Source organism: Narcine bancroftii, chromosome 1 (assembly GCF_036971445.1).
Source record: "Narcine bancroftii isolate sNarBan1 chromosome 1, sNarBan1.hap1, whole genome shotgun sequence".
Taxonomy (NCBI): Eukaryota; Metazoa; Chordata; class Chondrichthyes; order Torpediniformes; family Narcinidae; genus Narcine; species Narcine bancroftii.
Genome location: NC_091469.1, coordinates 29,459,220 through 29,484,483, shown reverse-complemented (window position 1 = coordinate 29,484,483; position 25,264 = coordinate 29,459,220). Strand labels below are relative to the sequence as shown.

Sequence of the window (25,264 nt, the reverse complement as noted above, 5' to 3'; positions counted from 1 at the left end):
ACACGCAAGGGAACATACTAATAGGAGGGGATTTCAATCTTAATTTGGATTCAAACATGGATAAAACTGGAAAAAAAATTAATAGAAAGAACAAAGTAACCAAATCTATAATTAAATCAATGCAAGAAATGCAACTTTTGGATATATGGAGGAAACAACACCCAAAGGAAAAGGAATATTCATATTATTCGGGCAGACATAAAACATACTCAAGAATAGACCTATTCCTGTTATCAGCTCACATGCAAGAGAGAGTTAGGAAAACAGAATATAAAGCTAGACTATTATCAGATCACTCACCCCTGTTATTGACAATAGAGTTAGAAGACATCCCACCAAGAATGTATAGATGGAGATTAAACTCCATGCTACTTAAAAGGCAGGATTTTAGAGAATTAATTGAACGACAAATTAAAATGTACTTTGAAATAAATACGGAATCAGTGAAAGACAAGTTTATACTATGGGACGCAATGAAAGCATTCATCAGAGGGCAAATAATAAGTTATGTAACTAAGATGAAGAAAGACTACAACCAGGAAACAGAACAGTTGGAAAGGGAAATAGCAAATATAGGAAAAGAATTAGCAATGAAGGAAGACACAACTAAAAGAAGAGAATTGGCAGATAAAAAAATAATATGAAACACTACAAACATACAAGGTGGAGAAGAACATAATGAAGACAAAACAGAAATATTATAAACTAGGAGAAAAAACGCACAAAATTCTAGCGTGACAGCTTAAGACAGAACAAACTAAGAGAATGGTATTGGCATTAAGGAAAAAAGACCAACAAATCACATATAATCCAACAGAGATTAATGAAAACTTCAGAGAATTCTACGAACAATTATACCAAACTGAAAACGAAGGGAAAGAAGACAAAATAGATGAATTTTTAACTAAAATTGAACTACCAAAATTACAAACAGAGGAACAAAATAAATTAACAGAACCATTTGAAATAGTAGAAATACAAGAGATAATAAAAAAACTACCAAATAATAAAACACCAGGAGAGGATGGATTCCCAATAGAATTCTATAAAACATTTAAAGATTTATTAATTCTTCCCCTCCAATCAACCAGATTGATAAAACACAAAGCTTACCAGATTCATGCAATAATTACATTATTGCCCTTTGTCCCTTGTCGGTCAACCACATCTCCCCTCTCCATTTGGATTTGCGAAATCACTCGCAAGCGTCAACTGATTTTGCAGTGACCGTAATTCTTCCCCACCCAGCCCACCCCAGAAAAGATTTTAATCTTCATATATAACAAAGGTCACTCTTTTAATAATTACAAAGACAGGGAAAGATCCACTCACACCAGCGTCATACAGACCAATATCTTTACTTAACACAGATTATAAGATAATAGCTAAACTATTAGCAAACAGATTAACCGACTATGTACCAAAAATAGTAAATCTAGATCAAACTGGATTTATTAAAAAAAAGACGAACAACAGACAATATCTGTAAATTTATTAACTTAATTCATGCAGTAGAAGGAAATAAAACTCCAACAGTAGCAGTTGCTTTAGACACAGAGAAGGCCTTTGACAGAGTAGAATGGAATTATTTATTCAAAGTACTACAAAAATTCAGCTTACCAGAGAAATATATTAATTGGATTCAAGCATTATATAAGGGGCCATTGGCGAAAATGACAGTAATTGGATATATATCAAAACAATTTAACTTAAGCAGATCAACAAGGCAGGGATGCCCACTATCTCCTTTATTGTTCGCATTAGCCATAGAACCACTAGCAGAACTGTTAAGAACAGAAAATAAAAGGGATAAAAATAAAAGACAAGGAATATAAAATCAGTCCATTTGCAGATGACGTTATAATATACTTAGCAGAACCAGAAATATCAATAAAAGAATTACATAGAAAATTGAAGGAACATGGAGAAGTGTCGGGGTACAAGATTAACGCAAATAAAAGTGAAGCAATGCCAATGAATACGGATTTCTCAAAATTTAAGAAAGGATCACCATTCAGATGGTAAACGCAAGCAATGCGATATCTAGGTACACAAATAAATAAAAACCTCGGCCATCTATATAAACTCAATTATTATCCACTAATGAAAAAATTACAAGACGACGAAGAGCAGGGGTGTCAAACTCAAATTCACGGAGGGCCAAAATTAAAAACTTGGACTAAGTCGAGGGCCGAACTAAATATTTATTGAAAATTTTCAACATCTGCATGTTTTCTCTTCTTTCAACATATGTAATGTTAAACTTTTTCTTATTAAAATAAATGTTTAATAATAGTTTTGGATAAACTGTTTCCAGAAGCATTAACAAATGAGAAATAAAATATTCAATAAATAATATTTCTCTATAGAGGATTTGTCAAATGTTGCTAGTGTGCTGTCGAATAGTAAAATCTGAGGGCTATTGAGAATGTGGGAGAATAACATGATTCCTTAAACAATCAAATGGGTGACTGATTGTGGGCATGAACTCAAGCAGGGTTATTTGCCATGCCCTTTTTCCATTGGTACAGATATCCTTTGATTTACACACTTTTCAAGTTTTATGCCTAATGAGCTTGTATACAGGTGCAGGACCATTTTTAACCAGGAATATATTTATCACTGTGACATGAAACTATTGGAAGATCGTTTTATCCTGAGATTAAAGTTCATAATCCTTACTCAGGCCTGTGTGCGGGAGGGCGGGGGTTTGCGGGCGATCGGGTTGGACAACGACAGTGTGGGGGCATCGGCTCTCGCTGCAGGGTGGCATCTCGGCGGATCAGCGACCCCGTCACCGTGAGTCATGGGTCGGCCTGCGGCAGGGAGGGGGAGTGGGCAACGGTCCTGGCGAGGTCAGGCCTGAGGCCTCCAGTTCCGGGCGCAGGGAAGCGGCCTTGGCTTCCCCTGACACTGGCCAGGCCGCGCTGCGGTGGGGGGGCGGGCGGGGGGACACGACAGTGCGGGGGCATCGGCTCTAGCTGCAGGGTGGCATCTCGGGGGATCAGCGGCCCCGTTACCGTGAGTCGCGGGTCGGCCTGCGGCAGGGAGGGGGAGTGTGCAACGGTTCTGGCGAGGTCAGGACCGAGGCCTCCGGTTCCGGGCGCTGGGAAGCGGCCTTGGCTTCCCATGACACCGGCCAGGCCCCAAAACCAGAGTCCATGGTGAGACCCTGCAACGTAAACAGAGGGAGGTGGGGGCGATTAGCGGGCTAACGCCAATGCATTCTTGGATTTGTTGTATTACTGTGCATGCGCTATACTGGCGCGGTGGCCAGCGGGCCACCTCTAATACATTTTTGAAATGATCTTGCGGGACAAACATAATTATATCGGGCCAGAGTTTGACATGTGTGACTTAGAGCATTGGAAAGATTTACCACCAACACTGATAGGAAGGATAAACTGTATTAAAATGAACATTTTCCCAAGGATACAATACCTATTTCAGACATTACCAATATGCTTAACAGAGAAATTTTTCAAGGATTTAAAGCAAATAATAAGGAAATTTTTATGGAAAGAGGGGAAACCGAGGATAGCACTAGATAAATTAACAGAATGGTATAAACAAGGAAGTTTACAACTACCAAACTTTAAAAATTATTATAGAGCCACACAATTAAGATACCTATCAGATTTTTATGAAACAAGGGAAAAGCCAGATTGGACTAGATTAGAACTAGATAAAATAGGGGAGAAGATACCTGAACATATATTATATAAATGGAATTAAAAATTGGTACAAAGTAGGAATTCTCCAGTATTGCATCATCTGCTCAACATTTGGAAGATGATTCATGTAGAAAGGAATAAAACAAATTACCAACTACCAAAACTAACACTGACGCAAAATCAGCTAATCCCTTTTACAATAGGTAACCTTTCCTTTAAAGAATGGGAGAAAAAAGGGATCAAAAGAATAGAAAATTGTTTTTCGGGAAATAAACTATTATCCTTTGAACAATTGAAGGATAAATATAATATAACTTACGATACAATGTTGGCATACTACCAACTGAAATCCTACTTGAAGGACAAATTGGGAAACAGTCTGAGGTTACCAGAAGGAAGTAATTTTGAATGTGATTACAGACACAATGATAATCAAAAAATTTATAACAAACCTGTATATTAAACTACAAGAAAAGGAGAACGAGGAAACAAATGGTAAAACCAAACAAAAATGGGAACACGATTTAAGCATAAAGATAAAGAATGAAACATGGGAGAAGCTATGCTCCGGAACCATGAGAAATACAATTAACACGAGGTTACATATGATACAATATAACTGGATGCACAGGCTATACATTACACCTCAAAAATTAAATAAATGGGACCCAACAGTATCAGACAGATGTTTTCACTGTAAAAAGGAAATGGGAACAACAGTTCATGCAATTTTCATGTGAGAAAGTGAAAAAATTTTGGGAAGATCTAAACCAGATACTAAATAAAAATCACAAAAAGCAATATACCAAAAAACCCAGAGATCTTCCTCTTAAGTAATATAAAAAACAAAGAATTTGGACTCGATTTGGATGGAGCACAAAAAAGATTTATGATAGCCTTAGCTGTAGCAAAAAAATGTATTATGTCAACCTGGAAATTAGAAGATAACTTGAGAATACAACAATGGTATATAGAAATGAATAAATGTATTCCATTAGAAAAAATAACACATAATTTAAGAAATAACATTACAATATTTGAACAAATATGGGAGCCATACATGAAACACAATAGAGAAAACCTACCGTGGACATCTACCACCTAAAATGACAGAAGGAGAAGATAATGAAAAGAACTGACTTCTACTTGTTTATTTTTATTGAGTGACAACATTGTTTAACGGGTTTAATGTATCTTATATTCTGAACTTTAAATAAATGGGAGGGGAGGGAGAGAGGGAGGGGTGGAGGGAAGGGGGGGAGAAAACGACACTGTATGTATGTATCTTGATCAATATGGTTTATAGTGTGAAAAATAAAAAATTTAAAAAGAAAACATCGGTTTCATTATCTTCACCACCCCCAGGCAGCTGGGGTCGTAGAAAGAGCCAATGGTACTTTAAAAACAAAGTTAACAAACCTGACTGAGGATACAGAGTTGAAATGGGTCAAGGATCTGTCACTATTTGAAATGAGGGTAACCCCACACACACATCCACCGGCTTGACTCCAGCGGAGATCGCCTATGGCTAACCCTTGCACACCCCATGGGGAGCAGAGACCAGCGTGCAGGTGACCCTCGACCTACATGCCCCAAGTGAGAGAATGATAAGAGTATGTAAAGAAACTAACCCATATTCTGTCAGCTCTGGTTATCGCGACCCAGAAGTCAGTACCCGAAGGACGAGGCGACACTACCATCCAACCAGGGGACTTTGTGCTCATTCGCAACTGGGACTGTAAGAAGCTGGAACCACAGTGGAAAGGACTTGCCCAAGTACTTCTCTCCACTGTAACCGCACTGAAAGTCAAGGGAAATCCCAGGTTAATCCACCATACTGACTGCAAGGGGATCACCACCACCATTGAGAAGAAGAACGCTACAACCACAGGACATTTTGAGTGAAATGAAAAATGTGGTTCTTTATATTATGCTCTCCCAAGAAATAGACAAGAGAGAAAAATCAGGAATAAGCGCAAGAAATGTGAGAGGTGGGGATGAGGTCCTGAAACAGGATTATGTAGAATTAGGTAGGAAGTTAAAAAACAGGACCTCCAAGGTAGTAATCTCTGGATTGCTGCCCGTGCCACAAGCTAGTGAGGGTAGAAATAGGAGGATGTGGAGGATGAATGCGTGGCTAAAGAGATGGTGCAGGGGGCAAGGGATAAGATTTCTGGATTATTGGGATCTCTTCTGGGGAAGGTCGGACCTGTACAAGAGGGACGGACTCCACTTGAACTGGAGGGGGACCAATGTGCTGGCAAGTAGATTTGCTAGAGCTGTGGGGGTAGGTTTAAACTAGTTTGGCAGTGGGGTGGGGAACAGAGGGTGAGAGCAGTGTCCAGGGAGTATGGCCACCTAGCTAGGAATAAAAAAGATAACAAAGGTAGGATGGAGATTAGGGTAGAAGGTAAAAAAGAGAATATATGTGAGGGTCATTCTCTGAGATGCATATATTTTAATGCAAGAAGCATAGTGAACAAGGTAGATGAGCTGAGAGCATGGATAGATACTTGGGGTCACGGTATTGTGGCAATTAGTGAGACCTGGCTACAGGAGGGACAGGACTGGCAACTTAATGTTCCAGGATACATTTGTTTTAGATGTGATAGATCAGGGGGTAAAAAAGGAGGAGTTTCTCTGCTTGTTAGGGAGGACATTACTGCCGTGAGGTGGCAGGATGGTATGGAGGGATTGACCAGTGAGGCTGTTTGGGTGGAATTGAGGGGTGGAGGAGGCAAGAGGGTGCTAATAGGGTGCCCACCAAATGGGCCAAGGGAATTAGAGGAACAAATTTGTAGGGAGATAACATATATGTGTGAAAATCATAGGGTAGTGATCATGGGAGATTTTAACTTCCCACACATTGATTGGGATACCCATACGGTTAGAGGGCTGGATGGGCTGGAGTTCGTTAAATGTGTTCAGGATTGTTTTCTAAATCAGTTAGTAGAAGAACTGACTCGGGATGGTGTAATACTGGATCTCCTGTTAGAGAACGAGCTAGGTCAGGTAGCGGACATTAATGTTGGAGAACCAATTGGGTCTAGTGACCATAATTGTTAGTTTTGGGGTAGTTTTAAGGAAGAGCAAGGAGAGGCCTAAAGTTGAGGTTCTGGATTGGAAAAGAGCAAATTTTGTAGGAATAAGAAGGGATTTGGGGAGTATTGAGTGGGACAGGATATTTTCAGGTAAGGATGTTAATGAAAAATGGAGGATATTCAAAAAAGAAATTTTGAGGGTACAGAGTAGTTATGTCCCAGTCTAGATCAAAGGAAAGGCTGGAAGTCATAGGGAGGCTTGGTTTTCGAGGAATATTGAAAATTTGGTTAGGAGAAAAAGGGAGGTGTACAAGAGGTATAAAGAGCAGGGAGCTGAGAAGTTGAAGGAGGACTACAAGGAGTGTAGAAGGAATCTTAGGAAAGAAATTAGAAAGGCCAAAAAAAGGCATGAAGAGGCTTTGGCTGACAGAGTAGAAATAAATCCAAAGGGTTTCTATAAGTACATTAAAAGTAAAAGATTAGTGAGAGATAAAATGGACCTCTTGTAGATAGCGAGGATAGGCTGAGTGAGAAGTCTGAGGAAATGGGGGAAATTTTGAATGATTTCTTTGCCTCAGTATTCACTAGGGAAAAAAAAATGTTGAACCAGTTGAAGTAAAGAAAAATAGTGGGGAGGTCATGAAGCATACAAGGATAACCGAGGAGGTAGTGATGGCTGTGTTAAAAAAGATAAAGGTGGATAAATCTCCCGGACCAGACAAAATATTCCCTAGGACACTCAGGGAGGCTAGTGGACAGTTAGTGGGGCCATTAACAGAGATATTTAGGATGTCACTGGCCACGGGGGTGGTACCAAAGGTTTGGAGGGTGGCGCATGTGGTTCCTCTGTTTAAGAAAGGGTCCAAATGCAAACCTGGGAATTATAGGCCTGTAAGTCTGACGTCTGTGGTGGGCAAGTTGATGGAAAGTGTTCTGAGGGATGCTATTTACAAATTTTTGGAGGTACAGGGATTGATAGGGAGTAATCAGCATGGTTTTGTCAGGGGTAGATCATGCTTGACAAACCTGATTGAGTTCTTCGAGGGGGTTACAAAAAAGGTTGATGAAGGGAAAGCTGTGGATGTTGTCTATTTGGACTTTAGTAAAGCTTTTGACAAAGTTCCCCACAGGAGGTTAGGAAAAAAGGTGGAGGCATTAGGTATAAATAAGGAGGTAGTGAAATGGATTCAGCAGTGGTTGGATGGAAGGTGTCAGAGAGTAGTGGTAGAAAATTGTTTGTCCAATTGGAGGCCGGTGACTAGTGGAGTTCCTCAGGGTTCAGTCCTGGGTCCACTGTTATTTGTTATACATATTAACGATCTGGATGTAGGGGTAGAAAATTGGATAAGCAAGTTTGCGGATGACACAAAGATTGGTGGTGTTGTGGACAGTGAGATAGATTACCATAGATTAAAAGGTGATTTAGGAAGGCTGGAGGTGTGGGCTGAGAAATGGCTGATGGAATTTAATACAGATAAATGTGAGGTGCTGCATTTTGGAAAGGCAAATTTAAATAGGTAATATACATTGAATGGTAGACAATTGAGGAGTGCAGAGCAACAAAGGGATTTAGGAGTTATGGTAAATAGTACCCTCAAGGCTGATACTCAGGTAGATGGTGTGGTGAAGAAGGCATTTGGAATGTTGGCCTTAATAAATCGGAGTATTGAATTCAAGAGTAGGGAGGTTATGATGAAATTGTACAAGGCATTAGTGAGGCCAAATTTGGAGTACTGTGTACAGTTTTGGTCACCAAATTATAGGAAAGATATAAACAAAATAGAGAGAGTGCAGAGAAGGTTCACGAGAATGTTGACAGGATTTCAGGGTCTGAGTTACAGGGAAAGGTTGTGCAGACTGGGGCTTTTTTCTCTGGAGCGTAGAAGATTGAGAGGGGACTTGATAGAGGTGTTTAAGATTTTAAAAGGGACAGAGAGTAAATGTGGATAGGCTTTTTCAATTAAGAAAGGGGGAGATTCAAACTAGAGGACATGGTTTAAGATTGAAGGGGTAAAATTATAAGGGGAACATGAGGGGAAATTTCTTTACGCAGAGGGTGGTGGGGATGTGGAATGAGCTTCCGGCAGACATGGTTGAGGCGGGATCATTGGTTACATTTAAGGAAAGACTGAATTGTTACATGGATAGGAGGGGACTCGAGGGGTATGGACCGGGTGCTGGACAGTGGGACTAGGAGGGTGGGGATTTGCTACGGCATGGACTAGTAGGGCCGAACTGGCCTGTTCTGTGCTGTAAATGGTTATATGGTAGGCCAGGGAAGCTCTCGGTGGTGGCCCTTCAATATGCTAGGGGACACTTGGTGGGGGGGGGGGGGGGCGGAAGAAATTCCTACATTACGGTTCTATTGTACTCCTGGTAATTCTCCTTGTCCTTTTGCTTAAAATTGCATGCTCCATACTCCAATCCACATTATTTAGTATTTTGTTAATTATCCATTTCCTTGATAAACGGGCGGGGGGGGGGGGAAGGGGGGGCATGATATTGGTTGACAATGTCATGAAATGAATGTGCTGTATATAAGAGTTAAAACGTTGGATACTTTGAAACTTTTAAATGACTGTGACTTACTAATAAATGGGTATTGGGACCCCATCCAGACAGGTAGCTGCATCTAACATTTCAGACAACTATCCATTATCACCTCTCCCATAAAGCCAGCTCCTAGTCCTCTGTACATAACAGCGCTATTACCTGCCGTTACACATAAAGAGCGGTCCGACTCAGCCCATTCAAATGGGTTCCCGCCCAAAAACAGCTGACGGCACTACAAGCTTGTCAAGCAGAATGCGGAAATGTGGAAACATCAAAAGCCTGCAGAACAACCTTTGTTTCAAGTATCTAAAATTCAGCTTTACCTGTTAAAGATAATGAATATGGAGATCGCTGGGGAAACAAATTTACAAATGCCAAGCCAGGCTAACAGTTCTGCACTGTCTTAAAGGATCCTTTTGAACTACTGTTATGTCCGCCTCAAATCCATATCTTTTAATTATGTCAGATACATATAGAAAGCCAATCAATGATAGCCATTTTCCTGCCTTTAAAAATGAGCAAGCACTGACTGTAACACCTCAGCTTGTAACAATCCCCTCAAAGGAATGGTTACTTAACCATATGCAGCAAAATGCCTTTAACCTTCTAGTTTGAATGAGGTTGAACAGTATTAGGGAGGTGACCTTGTCTACCCAACCCTAACTACTACTCATTCCTCCCAGCGGGACTCAAATAAATTCTGTATTGTACTTTGTGGTTTGGTTGTACTTCTTGTACCTTGACAGGGCTAAACTCTTACAGTTTTGAGCCATGTTCCTGGACACCAGAGTTTTGCAAAATAAAGTGGAATACTTTATTCCACTTTATTCCACATCAACAGATCAAAGTTTATGTAAGCACCCAATTAATTTGTAGATCTTCAATATTTTTGTCAGATATATACACAAATATATGTTCCAAACTGGGTCAGGTTTGTTGCTGAAATTTATTCATTTCCTACAATTTAAATACTATAAATGCATAGACAAGAGAGGCTGTAATTAGTTGGTACATTGCCCATAAAATTGGAAACCAGAAATCAGGAGCTTCAAATAGCTGATATACAAAAACAACTAAAAAATGTTTATGGACATTTTATACTTGGATGCACTTGTTCTTACTCATACACCTGAGATAGCAAGAATAAATTCTCTCTCTGGGAATTGCTCTGCAAAAGTGGGAACAATTACTTTTCTCCAAAAAATTTTAAATCGCATAACTGATGTTACTATTTGTTCAGTGTACAGCGACAAAATTAAATTTCAGATTTCTGATGCAGTCAATTATTGGTATTTTAATTACAACTTAGAAACATGGTAACAAGCCCATAAGCCAGTGCCAACCAAATACCCCAATTAACCTACGACCCCTATATGTTTTGAAGGGTGGGAGGAAACCAGAGAGCACCTGGAGGAAATCCATGCAGACATGAAGAGAATGTACACAGCACTGAATTTGAACCTGGGTCATTGGGGCTGTAATGGCATTGCACCCAAGATACCTTTAGACCAGTGGTTCTCATCCTTTTTCTTTCCACTCACATACCACTTTAAGTATTCCCTATGCCATCGGTTCTCTGTGATTAGTAAGGGATTACTTAAGGAATGTGAGTGGAAAAAAAGTTTGAAAAGCAGTGTTTTAATCGTACCTAATTTGACTTGTTATGTGCCCGGTTTCATAACTCCAAAGGAAATGGGAAAATCATAATTTTTTCTCATGCAAAATATTTCAGTAACAATTGGGTCTAGAGCAGCAATTCTCAACCTTCCCACCACATACCACCTTAAGCAATCTCTTACTAATCACAGAGCACCAATGGCATAGGCAGGGATTACATTGTGGTATGTGAGCGGAAAAAAGTTGAGAACCACTGCTTTAAACAAAGTAGTTGCAATCATTATTAGTTTCATAAGAAACTATCATTTAGTAGATAATCCTTTTCAATCTTTTTATTGGTTTTTGTTAAAATAATCAAATACATAGATACATGATATAAAAATTCAAGTTAAAATAAAGTTAGAGATAGTAAACAAGATACATACGATGCATGTCGTCGATTAAAAAGGAAAAGAAAAAGAAAAAACCTATAACTAATGTAATATTAGCTTAGTAGAGAATCTTAGTCAACATTCTTAAGGAAAAATGAGAAAGCATGATTAAAGACACTACTTGTTGGGATTCTATTCTACTCAGGTGAAGCCAAAAGATTGCACAGCACTGTTTCAAAAGGCACTTTCTGGTGGCCAAAATATCCCGATGTAAAGCCGTATATTATGCCCATACGCAGCTGTCAGGAGGCCACCCGAAAGCACAGGAGGCGCATACGAGACGAACTTTGTAACGTCCTCCGGGAGGGATAATTGCCGGAGCAGAGGTCCCCCCGGCACCTGTATGCAGCCACCTGCAAGTGGAGGCTAAGGAGATGGCAGTCAGCTGGCGAGCACCTAACAACCCCCCCCCCCCCCCACCCAGCGCAGAACAGGGGCGGCCGGCGCAGGCTCTCTCTCAATAGCCCATGTCGGTCCCTACACTGCTCTGCCCGCACCAGCTGCCCCAGCGCTGACAGCCCACGCCGGCTGCCCCAGTGTGGGGACTGATACATGGCTGAGGGGAGAGCACGGGGCAGTGGGGACAGCCCAAAGGGACAGGAGCCGGAATGCGCTCTGAGGCGCCTCCCATGCAGCTGTCCCTTTCAGATGGCCAGCGCTGCAACCTGAACGACCATTCCACAGGTCTGAATCCGCTTCTGCAGGCGCATTCTTGGCGGGGAATGCACCTGAAGAAGCCTAAAGAGGATAGACAGGAAATAAATACCCAACCCCCACCCAATGTGGAGTCTCATTAATCTGAAGAAGCAGAACTGTTCAGAGGTTTTATGCAAATCTAATCTCCAACACTGGTGGATGAACTAGATCCCCAATCTTCAATTCATTCAGCCAGAGAAAGGGAAAATTGCAACAATAACAAGTTAACAGAAGTGCTAAACTCACCAGATTCTTCCAAATTGGTCATGTCTTTTTTCTTTTCAAAAGGAAGGCCTGTTTTCCTACAATTCAAGATGAACAATGAACTGGGCTGACATGGAAATCAAAAGATAAACACATTCATGGAGACACTGTATAGAAACAGGTCCTCTAAGCCACTGATAGATACTACACTATCAACTATCTTTACAGAAATCCAATTTTAATTCTTCTTCATTCTCACCAACTCATTCTCCCTTTCTTTTCCCACCCCACCCCCACTCATCTGCATGCTAGAAGCAATTTACAATGCTATTAATCCACCAAATTGAAACTTTATGCATGGACAACCCATGCATCACTGGATTCTCCCTCCTCTTCATCAATGTGATCAACCAAGATTATTATCTGAAGAGGGCACATAAAATCAGAGGCCCCCTTCCACCCTGCACACAGCATCTTTCAGATACAGGTGTATCAGAGCAGCACCACCAGGCTCAGGAACAGCTTCTCCCCCGCACAGACATTGCTGAATGATCAAAAGAGCTACTCACACTAACCATCTGAGATTCTGTCATGAAACAATATTTATCACAAAGTGCCACATAAAGTGCCACATAAAGTGCCACATAAAGTGCCACATAAAGTGCCACATAAAGTGCCACATAAAGTGCCACATAAAGTGCCACATAAAGTGCCACATAAAGTGCCACATAAAGTGCCACATAAAGTGCCACATAAAGTGCCACATAAAGTGCCACATAAAGTGCCACATAAAGTGCCACATAAAGTGCCACATAAAGTGCCACATAAAGTGCCACATAAAGTGCCACATAAAGTGCCACATAAAGTGCCACATAAAGTGCCACATAAAGTGCCACATAAAGTGCCACATAAAGTGCCACATAAAGTGCCACATAAAGTGCCACATAAAGTGCCACATAAAGTGCCACATAAAGTGCCACATAAAGTGCCACATAAAGTGCCACATAAAGTGCCACATAAAGTGCCACATAAAGTGCCACATAAAGTGCCACATAAAGTGCCACATAAAGTGCCACATAAAGTGCCACATAAAGTGCCACATAAAGTGCCACATAAAGTGCCACATAAAGTGCCACATAAAGTGCCACATAAAGTGCCACATAAAGTGCCACATAAAGTGCCACATAAAGTGCCACATAAAGTGCCACATAAAGTGCCACATAAAGTGCCACATAAAGTGCCACATAAAGTGCCACATAAAGTGCCACATAAAGTGCCACATAAAGTGCCACATAAAGTGCCACATAAAGTGCCACATAAAGTGCCACATAAAGTGCCACATAAAGTGCCACATAAAGTGCCACATAAAGTGCCACATAAAGTGCCACATAAAGTGCCACATAAAGTGCCACATAAAGTGCCACATAAAGTGCCACATAAAGTGCCACATAAAGTGCCACATAAAGTGCCACATAAAGTGCCACATAAAGTGCCACATAAAGTGCCACATAAAGTGCCACATAAAGTGCCACATAAAGTGCCACATAAAGTGCCACATAAAGTGCCACATAAAGTGCCACATAAAGTGCCACATAAAGTGCCACATAAAGTGCCACATAAAGTGCCACATAAAGTGCCACATAAAGTGCCACATAAAGTGCCACATAAAGTGCCACATAAAGTGCCACATAAAGTGCCACATAAAGTGCCACATAAAGTGCCACATAAAGTGCCACATAAAGTGCCACATAAAGTGCCACATAAAGTGCCACATAAAGTGCCACATAAAGTGCCACATAAAGTGCCACATAAAGTGCCACATAAAGTGCCACATAAAGTGCCACATAAAGTGCCACATAAAGTGCCACATAAAGTGCCACATAAAGTGCCACATAAAGTGCCACATAAAGTGCCACATAAAGTGCCACATAAAGTGCCACATAAAGTGCCACATAAAGTGCCACATAAAGTGCCACATAAAGTGCCACATAAAGTGCCACATAAAGTGCCACATAAAGTGCCACATAAAGTGCCACATAAAGTGCCACATAAAGTGCCACATAAAGTGCCACATAAAGTGCCACATAAAGTGCCACATAAAGTGCCACATAAAGTGCCACATAAAGTGCCACATAAAGTGCCACATAAAGTGCCACATAAAGTGCCACATAAAGTGCCACATAAAGTGCCACATAAAGTGCCACATAAAGTGCCACATAAAGTGCCACATAAAGTGCCACATAAAGTGCCACATAAAGTGCCACATAAAGTGCCACATAAAGTGCCACATAAAGTGCCACATAAAGTGCCACATAAAGTGCCACATAAAGTGCCACATAAAGTGCCACATAAAGTGCCACATAAAGTGCCACATAAAGTGCCACATAAAGTGCCACATAAAGTGCCACATAAAGTGCCACATAAAGTGCCACATAAAGTGCCACATAAAGTGCCACATAAAGTGCCACATAAAGTGCCACATAAAGTGCCACATAAAGTGCCACATAAAGTGCCACATAAAGTGCCACATAAAGTGCCACATAAAGTGCCACATAAAGTGCCACATAAAGTGCCACATAAAGTGCCACATAAAGTGCCACATAAAGTGCCACATAAAGTGCCACATAAAGTGCCACATAAAGTGCCACATAAAGTGCCACATAAAGTGCCACATAAAGTGCCACATAAAGTGCCACATAAAGTGCCACATAAAGTGCCACATAAAGTGCCACATAAAGTGCCACATAAAGTGCCACATAAAGTGCCACATAAAGTGCCACATAAAGTGCCACATAAAGTGCCACATAAAGTGCCACATAAAGTGCCACATAAAGTGCCACATAAAGTACCACATAAAGTACCACATAAAGTACCACATAAAGTACCACATAAAGTACCACATAAAGTACCACATAAAGTACCACATAAAGTACCACATAAAGTACCACATAAAGTACCACATAAAGTACCACATAAAGTACCACATAAAGTACCACATAAAGTACAACATAAAGTGAACACTGTTTTGTCAGATTGTACTTATGCAATCAGATTAAAATAAACTTGATTTAACTTGATAAGGGACCACCAGCCCACTTTACTGACCTGCATACCATTTACAGCTACGTGGCAAGAAGCAAATTCCACCACAGGTTTTTGCACTTAAACTGAAAATTTTGTAGCAAAGAAAGAAAATATCTGTGATTGTAAGTGATTTTTTTTGTGGAAAATGTTTAAAGTATAAAGTGCATTCATGCATAGTGAAACTATGTTTGTCATAATGTTGATATTATAATTCAGGCTTCTACCTAATGTTCCACAGCAAGCCCATGTTTTTTTTAAATGGAAACCAAGCAACGTACAAACATTTGGCAAACGTTTTCGGCCCATTGTCCATCTTTTCTTCTTTTAAAAGAAGAAAATTTCCATCACCACATTCATGGATATTAAGCCCTGACGGTTTTTTTCTATTAAATGAGTCACATTCCTTCTTGTGCTCTCTTTACGTGCCAAAGATGAAGTCAGATCTAGCCAAGGATCAGCTTTATAAAGATAGCTCATGTCCAAGCAGAGGATACTCTGAAGCCCAATTCAGACAAAATATCAGAAGAAGCAAAGCTGTGGGGACAGGATCATTTGACAAATATTCATAACTTCCAGATTTTGCCCTTGCACCATCATCCTCAATCACACCTAAACCAAATGCATTTCATACACCATCAAAAGCACAACTACAATAATTTTATTCTTAACCCAACCAATTTAAGAATTTATCGAGCATGACATTGCCAAAGCAATGGGAGAATGTTATGGGTAAAAATTCAAAGTTAAGATTAAACTAAACTTTGAAATTCAATTGACATACTTATTAAGTGAAAAATGACACCTGAAGCCAACAATATTAGGAAAATTGCTATGACAGATCCAATTCCAAAAAAGAATACCACTTTGCATTTTACTTCCTATTAACTGCTCAGGAAAGATCATTTAATCCATAATCTGTGCAAAAGGAATCTATTCTTGTTCTATAGATGATTGGTGGCCCTTGTACTACTTTTATAGATTTGAGCATAGTGCTTTGTTAAAATTAAAATAACCCCCAAAGGCAATATAATTAAAAAAAACCCAAATGTTACACTGTCAGCTATTCTCACTTCCCCCACTTACTTCTCTGCCTCTGCCATACATGCCCAATAACACAAATCTTCTCAACACCATCATTAAGGGAAAAGTTAAGGCTTCTTCAGGTGCATTCTCCCCCAAGAATGCGCCAGCAGAAGCGGCCCTTTTTGAATTGTCGTTCAGGTGGCAGCACTAAAAGTGCAGCGTTGGCCACCTGAAGGGACAGCTGGCCACCAAGGCTGTCAGGTTGGGAATGGCTGGCTGTCAGAGCTGGGACAGCCAGCGCGGGCTATCAGCGCAGGTATGTCCCCACACTGATACCATTGCCCTGCTCTCCCAACAGCCCGATAGGAGTCCCCACACTGTGGGGCAGTCAGTGCGGGCTGTCAGTGTAGGGACATTCCTGCTACTGCTGCCCAGCTCTCCCAACAGCCCGTCATGAGTCCCCACACCTGCTCTCCCAACAGCCCGACACCCCACAATGTCGGCCGCCCCACAGTGTGGGACTCGTGTCGGGCTGTTGGGAGAGCAGGGCAGCGGTATCAATGTGGGGACGACAGCCCACGCTGGCTGCCCCTGCCCTGACATCCGGGCCGGGGAGCTGTCAGGCACTCGTCAGCTGACTGTCATCCCCTTAGCAGCCACTTTCAGAAAGCTACATTCATGTGCAAAGGGGGATCTCAGTGCTCCAGCGATTATCCCTCCCGGAGAAGGGTTACAAAGTTCGCCTTGTAGGCACCTACTGCGCTTCCAGGTGGCCTCCTGACAGCCACATATTGGCAAATTATTTTTGGTAACCTGGAAGTGCCTTTGGTCTCCAATCAACCTGCAGCTTGCTCATCTTTGGGATGTGTTGAAACAAAAGCACTCAGGGGAATCTAACAATCAACAAAATCCTTTCAAATAGTTTTTTTTTAAAAAAACTAGCAAATGGCCATTCTAATTCCTTTCTTTTTGAGGCCTTATTCCTGGCGAAGCTCCTGGGTCACGTCTCCTCACCTATAGCAAACATGGATTCACCCGTCCCCATAACAATAGCCCGGGAGGCTGATAGACTCTAATGCACACCAAGGCAAAAATCTATCCAAGGCAAAAGTCTTTCCTGTGTTCTCAGCAGAGACATCTCTTGTGCCATGCCCATTGCTGTGGTTCAAACAAAAGGGACAAACATATCAACGGGTGCCAAGAATCGTGGTTTTTTTTTTTTTAAAACCACCACCGGTGGGGGAAAAATGCCCTTAGACACGTGCCCTCATGTAGCTACCACAGCGGCGGCAGCAAGCCTGAAAATCTGTCGTGAAACGACAAAGCCATCCACCAGTAGTGGCCTCAGCAGCTGGTACAAGTACTGGCCTCCTCTATGTCCGTGATGAGGCTCATAAACTGCTGAGCTCAGTTTACTCCCACCAACACACATTGAAAAGGTGCACAAGCAGCAGGGACTCTCCCATCAAGCTGCAAATGGAACTTCCATCCCCAGCTTTGGCATGCAACATGTCAAGATCAAGATAGGGGAGGCAGCGTTCCATTGAGATTTCATTTTGGCTTCATTCACACAGCCCATCTTGGGTGTAGATTTCCTCCAGGCCCACAACCTGGCAGTTGACGTCGTTAAAGCTAGTCATTCAACACCACTACTTTCTAGACGTACCCTCTGACAAGCAGCAAACGATGAGTCTCCCTACTTGGGGTGCACGGTCTAAGGACTGACATCTATGCTGCCCTGCTCAACAAATTTCCTGCAATGCTCTCTCCTAAATTCCTCGACAATAGACCATGGCATGTCCCATTACATTGGCACCTCGGGTCCGTCAATTTACGCTAGGGCTAGTCATTTCCTGTCAGAATTTACTGCCATGGAGGAATTGGGGATCATTCAACATTCCAACAACCCTTGGGCACCACAGTTACACATTGTGCCCAAGAACACTGGTGGGTGGAGACCTGGTGGTGACTACGCCAGGCTCAATGATATAACTACCCTATTTCACACAAACAAGATTTCACTGCCCACCTGCACAATTGCCTTGTCTTTTTTCAAGAATGACCTCATCAAATCCCAGTCCATCCAAACGACATTCCCAGAATAGCAATTATTACTCCTTTTGGACATTTTGAATTCCTCAGGATGCCATTTGTCTTGAAAAATGCCACTCAAATGTTCCAGCAGTTTATGGACTGTTGGCAGGGATTTAATATTCAAATACATATACTTTGGCGACATCCTCATCACCAGACAAGATAAGCATGATCACCAATGGTACTTACACCACCTGTTCCAGCGGCTAGATGAATTCAGACTTACTGTCAACCCTACCAAATGCCAGTTTGGCAGAGCGACTATCCATTTCCTGGGGCACAAGATCATTGCAGAAGGGGTGTTTCCCTTATCCACCAAAACAGATGCTTTCCCGAAACCTACCACAGTTAAGGGAGTGCAGAAATTTTTGGGCATGGTGAATTTCTATCACCGTTTCATTCCGGAAACTGCCAACATTCTAGACCTGCTATTTCAACTTCTCAACACAAAGCACAAAATTATTTAGACCGCGAAGGCAGAGTTTGTGTTCGCAGCCGCCAAAGATGATCTGGCCAACGCAGCAATGCTCACGTATACTAATCCCACAGCCGCCCTGGCACTCACCACAGATGCCTGATACAGCAGTGGGTGCGATTCTTGAACAGTCCGTCAACAGCCATTGGCAACCCCTGGCTTTCTTTAGCCACCACCTACGGCCACCTGAAATGAAGTACAGCGCATTTGATCAAGAGTTGTTGGCGTTGTACCTGGCCACACGACAGTACTGATACATTTTGGAGGGCTGCCATTTCCATCGCTTTCACAGACCATAAGCCACTCACTTTTGCCATTAGCAAGATATCAGACCCATGGTCAGACAGGCTGCAAAATCACTTGTCATACATTTCTGAGTTCACTACCAAAGTGCATCACGTTTCAGGAAAAAAAATCTAGTCGCTGATATGCTGTCCAGACTGGCAGTGCATCATATCCAGGGCAGAGTTTATATCTCTGACCTGGCGAGGAAACAGGACTTGGGCCCGGATGTTCAGGCATACAGAACAGCCATCATAAGCCTGGACATGCATGTGGCACCACAACAGGGTGGGGCGAATCTGCTTTGCAACAAGTCTATGGGCTGTTCCAGGCCGGTAGTTCTTGCGTCTTGGATGGCAGATTTTTGACAAAGTTCACAACCTGTCCCTTCATCAGAGCAATGGTCAAGCTCATGGCAATCAAATATTTATGGCATGGACTTAAGGAATTTGCACAGTGGGCCCAAATGCGTACCCACTGCCAAACTTCCAAATACAACGGCACACCAAGGCGCCTCTCCAGTCTTTCCCAGCAGTGTGCTGACATTTTGAGGATGTACATGTAGACCTGGTAGGACCGCTGCCATTGTCAGAACATGATACGCCCTCATGATCATAGACCGATTCACGTGATGGCCAGAACCCATCCCAGTGCCATCCAGTGTTCCTGAGACATGTACCAGGGGAGTGGAGTGGAGGAGAGAGAAATATTGAAAAAAACCTGCACATGCTGGAAGTCAAAAATAGCATTGAGAATTCACAGCAGGTTAGGCAACAGCAATGGAGACAAAACAGTTAATATTATAGATTATTGGCCTTTCAGCAAATTAGCTAGTTCCAACACAAACCAGCTCGATGGAAAGAATCACAGAAAGAAATTACAGTAAGCAGCAGTTTTCTGCTTTTTCATCTCCTCATAAAACAGGAAAACAAAGAAAAGTTAAAATACATACATGTTGTTAAAAACCCAAAATGTTTTTGTTATGCACTTATTCATTGGATTTCCACCAACACAGATTGAGAACAATAAGACCATAAGACATAGGAGCAGAAGCAGGCTATTCAGCCCATTGAGTCTACCACACCATTTAATCATGAGCAGAACCATTTTGCCATTCAGCCCCACTGCCTGACTTCCTCCCCACAACTTTAAGAACCCATCAATCTCTGCTTTAAATACACCCAATGACCTGACCTCCACAACCATCTGTGATGACAAATTCCACAGATTTGATACCATCTGGCTGTAGAAATTCTTCTGCATCAGTTCAAAATGGACACCCTTCAATCTTGAAGTTGTGCCTGTTTGTTCTGGACTCTCCCACAATGGGAAACCTTTCTACATCTACTCTGTTCATGTCTTTCATCTTTCAAAATGTTTCAAAGAAATTCATTCTCCTAATTTCCAATGAGTGCAGGCCAAGAGCTGTCAAATACTTCTCATTTGATAATCTTTTCATTCACAGAATCATCCTTGTAAACCTCAGAAATGAGTCTAAAATTGCTCACACTGCTCCATGAGGTCTCACCAGTGCCCAATTCAGTGCCCAATTCAGCCTCAACATCACATCTCTGCTCTTGCATTCTATTCCTCTTGAAATTAATGCCAGCATTGATCTGCTTTCTTCACCATCTTTAGGTCATCCTGCACGAGGACTCCCAGGTCCCTTTGCATCTGGATATTTTCAATTTTCTCCTAATTTAAAAAAATAGTCTGCCTGTTTATTTTTTCTACTAAAGTGCACGACCATGCACTTTCTGAAATCGTATTTAATTTGCCACTTAATCTCTCAAATCTGTCAGTCCTTCTGCAGCCTCCCTGTTTCCTCAGCAATATCTTCTGCATGTACCTTTATATCATCTGCAAATTTGGCCACAAAACCATTCCTTAAATAATGCACAGGAACGGCATGATTGGCATAGCAGTTATCACAATGCTTTTGCAGCACCAGCAATTGGTACCAGGCCTGGGTTCAAATCCCATGCTGTCTGCAAGGAGTTTGTATGTTCTCCCCATGTCTGCATGGGTTTTCTCCAGGGGCTCCAGTTTCCTCCTACCTTTCCAAAACATATCAGGGTTTAGGTTAATGGTATGTAAATTGGGCGGCCCAAACTCATAGGGCCGAATTGTGTAACACTATAACAGTGAGTAGATGTCAAAAAAAAATTTTAATTTAAAATTGATATACTATGTAAAAAGAGCCCTACCACCAACCCCTGTGGAACACCATGAGCAACTGAGAGCCAACCAAAATAGGATTCCTGTATTCTAACTCTCTGCATCTTGCCATTCAGCCAAAGCTCTACCCACACTCATATGGTTCCTGTTACATCATGGTCTCATACCTTGTCAAGTAGCCTCATGTGCAGCACCTTGCCAAATGCATAACTTCCACTGCATCTCCTTTATCTAACTGGCTTTTTGCTTCTTCAAAGAATTCCAATATGTTTGTCAAGCAAGAATTTCCTTTTAAGGAAACCATGCTGGCTTTAGCCCATCCTGTCACATGCCTCCAAATACTCTGTAATCTCATCCTTGACAATTGACTCCAACATCTCTCCAACCACTGACGTCAAGCTACTTGGTCTATAATTTATTTTCTGCTGCCTCCCTCCCTTAAATTGTGGGGTGACATTTACAATTTTACAGTCCTCAGGGACCACACTAGAATTTATTGATTGCTGAAAGATGATTAACAATGCTCCACAATTTCTACCGCTACTTCTTTCAGATTCCACCTGGCCCAGGAAACTAATCCACCCTTAGACAGTTCAGCTTTCTGAGCACCTTCTCCCTTTAAATAGTAACTGCACTGACTTTCCTTTCCTGATACCCTTTGACATCTGGCACACTGCTAATGTCTTCCATAATAAAGAATGATGCAAAATATTTATTTAGCTCCTCTGCCATCTCCTTGTCTCCCATTATTATTTCTCCAGCATCATTTTCTAATGGCATTTTATCTACTCTCATCTCTCTTTTACTCTTAAAGTCAGGTCACTTGTCTGAATGTTACTGGTACCATGTAACCCAGTACTACTGGTCTCATGTTCAGGTGGTCAGTGATTAAACCAGCTCCTCTACCAAACTTGCCTGGTGCGGAGGGTGGCTAGATACCCCACAGGATGAAAACCAAGACCTGTCAAAAGGTGGACAAACTTTCTCGCAGGGTCAACGGCTATCTAGCAAACACACCCCATGAAGCACAGAAAGGGTATCCCTTGCTTTGAAGCTTGGTCTGGCATTCACTACAACAGAACTTCCCCCAGCTGTCTTGATCCTCTATACCACTGGATCTGGGAAGGGATGTCAAGAAGGTGGGTCTGGACCTGTGCAATCCCTACTCACCTAAATCCAATCACACACATGCGCTGTTCCTTTCTGATGAGTGGGGTATCCTTATATCAAACCCCACAAACTGACAAAGGAACCATCATCATCCTATGGTATGAATAGTCAGAAGACAACTAAATACTTGAAGAAGCTTTTTGTATCCTCTGATATTATTTGCTATCCTACTTCCATACATTTTTCTTTTCTTAAATTTTAGTTACGTTCTTCTGCAAGTTTTAAAAAACTTCCCAATCCTCCAACTTTCCACTAATTTTTCCTTTCTTGAATGCATTCTCATAACGTTCCTGCAGATCAAAGCAGTTTGTTTGTATTATATCATTCCATCACATCTATACCAAGTAATAGACTAAATTATCAATTTGCAACTTTTGTTGTGATTGGTTAATATAGTGATTGGTGATCTGCATAGAATTCAACCATACAAATCTCATTCTAATTTTCAGATCCTTACCTGATCTCAATCTCCAGAAGCATTTGAAACCAATCTCTGGAAATTATCATTAACCCAAATTGATCATTGCCATCATTGTCTTCTGAACTGCCATGTCTACAGGAATCCCCTCTCCAAAATCTTTCTAGTTTACATCAATCATCTTAGAGGCTCCTTCAAATCCATATATTTGGCTCAGATTTTGGTCATGTTCTCGCTTCATTTTGAGTCCCACTTCATTATCAGAGGATTGGAAGCACAAGAGACTGTAGAGGCTACATTCTGGGGCAAAATCAAACTGCTGGGGAAAAAAGGGGAGTCAAGCAAAATCTGTGGAGGGAAAGAAGTTGTTGAAATTGTCCCTGCATGAGAACAGAATGAGGAGGGGAGGTGGCCATTATAAAAAGGGGAGAGGAGGTGTTGGAGAAAGAGGGGAGAGACAGGGGGCAGTAGGTGACTCGAGAGAGGAGTGAATTTGGGTAACATAGGCAGGTGAAAGCAAATAAAAACAGGGGCAAATTGAGTGAGGCAAGGATACCACAGACAAGCAGCTAGAGGCTGCTGAGCAGGGACATGAAGGCTACAAGTTTAGGAATCTTGACAAGTTATGAAGGAGACATTGGGAAGTATTCATAGGAGAGATGAGCAAATGGAACCAACTTGGGAATTGATATGGGGAAAAACAAAAGGAGACAGACAGAAATAGAAGGGTTGCCTGGAATTGAAAAATTCAATTTTCATACCATTCAATTTAGACCACCCAAGTGGAATGAAGTGTTCTCTTACTTTGGGTTGGCATAACCCAAGCAGTGAAAAGAAGAGGATAGATATGTCAGAACAAGAATGGGAATTGAAATGCTATGCAACCATAAACTCAGAATTGCCAAAGCAGACCAAGGACAGGTGCTTGATACACCAGTTGGCTCGTCTGTGTAATGTGTGGCCAATGTAGAGGCAGTCACAATGGAAGCACCAAATCCAAGATACAAACTCCAAGGTCTTGAATAAATAAATATTCCATAGGAACTTTTTATAAATACAGGTGTGCATCATATCCAAAAGATTCCTTCAAACAATTTTAAAAACAGTGGACAAATCAACTAATTAAATATATATATATTTTTTTTAAAAAAGAGCTTTTCACCTGGCATCAATACTTCATGTTAATGACTGGTGCCATTTTGGGTTGTGAATTGTTGCAGTATTATTATCCTTCATTTCAAGGAAGAACTGAACGGACAGACCATTTTAGAAGTTTATAAAACACTCCAAAATAATTTTTGGATCATAATTACAGCTTTACAAGAAACTACAGAGCCACCTTTAATGCAGACCAGAACAAAAACTCAATGACATCACAGAAAGCCTGGTAGAACATGCAGTAATATTTCCAAAAGTTTAGCATAGCATTTCAAATAGATTTGGAAATTCTCTTGTCACTTGGAGGTGGTTAGAGAGAAGATGAAATAAATCAAACAAGAAATTTGATGAAAGTAATTTAAAGAAAAACATATCCATTACATTCAGCAGGGAGTAATTTACATCTGTAGACAGGTACAAAGAACAAGGACATCAAAAACCAAAGATGAGAGGACAAATAAAAATATTTCTACATTAACAATGACGGCATTTTTATAGAATTCCAAGTATAACCAAAAAAAAAACCAAGAAAATAGCATTTTTTTTAAAAATCAGTGCGCAGCAACATACATAATTGGTACTATTATTCAAAAAACCACTAACCCAAGATGGAAGCTACGTCAACAGAGATACGTGATGGACTTCCCAGCAAGAGCACCAATTACACTTCATACAGTAAATTTATCATACTAGTTATTTTCAGAATCAAATTATGACTGAGTCACACCAAGATATAAATGGCAGCCAAAAAGAAAATCTTTTCTGTATATACAGTTGATCAGAAGGTTCAAGTTCACATTCCATTCCCAGGGTCTGATCACAACTGAAAAGACTGATACACCAACCCAGTGCAGTATTGAACAGTCAGAAGCCTCCAATGTGAAACCTGTGCATCCTCTCAGATGGGGATAAAAGACTAGCTGAAACAATTTTGAAGTGTCCTACTCTGCTCTACTTCAAATGTACTAGGTGAAAAAGCATACAAACAATACACGAATAAAACCACAAACGCAAACTAAGGCTCTATCACGTCTGGTAATTTTAAATCAACACACAGACTGTGGACCATTATCTTTCCCAATTTCAATTTCATGATGTTGACTGAAGTTTCCAGCTTTTTAAGCTTCCACACCCCCCGCCCCCCCCTCCCCGCCCCCCCTCCAGCT

General features: G+C 41.3%; 1 protein-coding gene across 10 annotated transcripts in view; it reads right to left on the bottom strand.

Annotated features, from left to right (window-relative positions):
• The window catches only part of snx30 (sorting nexin family member 30), a 201,825-nt gene that overhangs the window by 153,092 nt on the left and 23,469 nt on the right, over positions 1-25,264 (bottom strand). For 2 of the 10 annotated variants that reach the window (XM_069923328.1, XM_069923310.1), the window contains exon 2: positions 18,983-19,078. The exons of 5 other annotated variants lie outside the window; for them this stretch is intronic. Coding sequence is in view for 1 of the 5 variants with exons in the window: in XM_069923337.1 (XP_069779438.1) it covers positions 5,306-5,398 (93 nt within the window). In the remaining 4 variants the exon portion in view is untranslated. Of the gene's footprint in view, positions 1-5,305; positions 5,475-12,258; positions 12,315-18,982; positions 19,079-25,264 lie in introns of all 10 variants that reach the window. 3 more of the 10 variants (XM_069923318.1, XM_069923337.1, XM_069923324.1) reach the window with 3 other exon arrangements.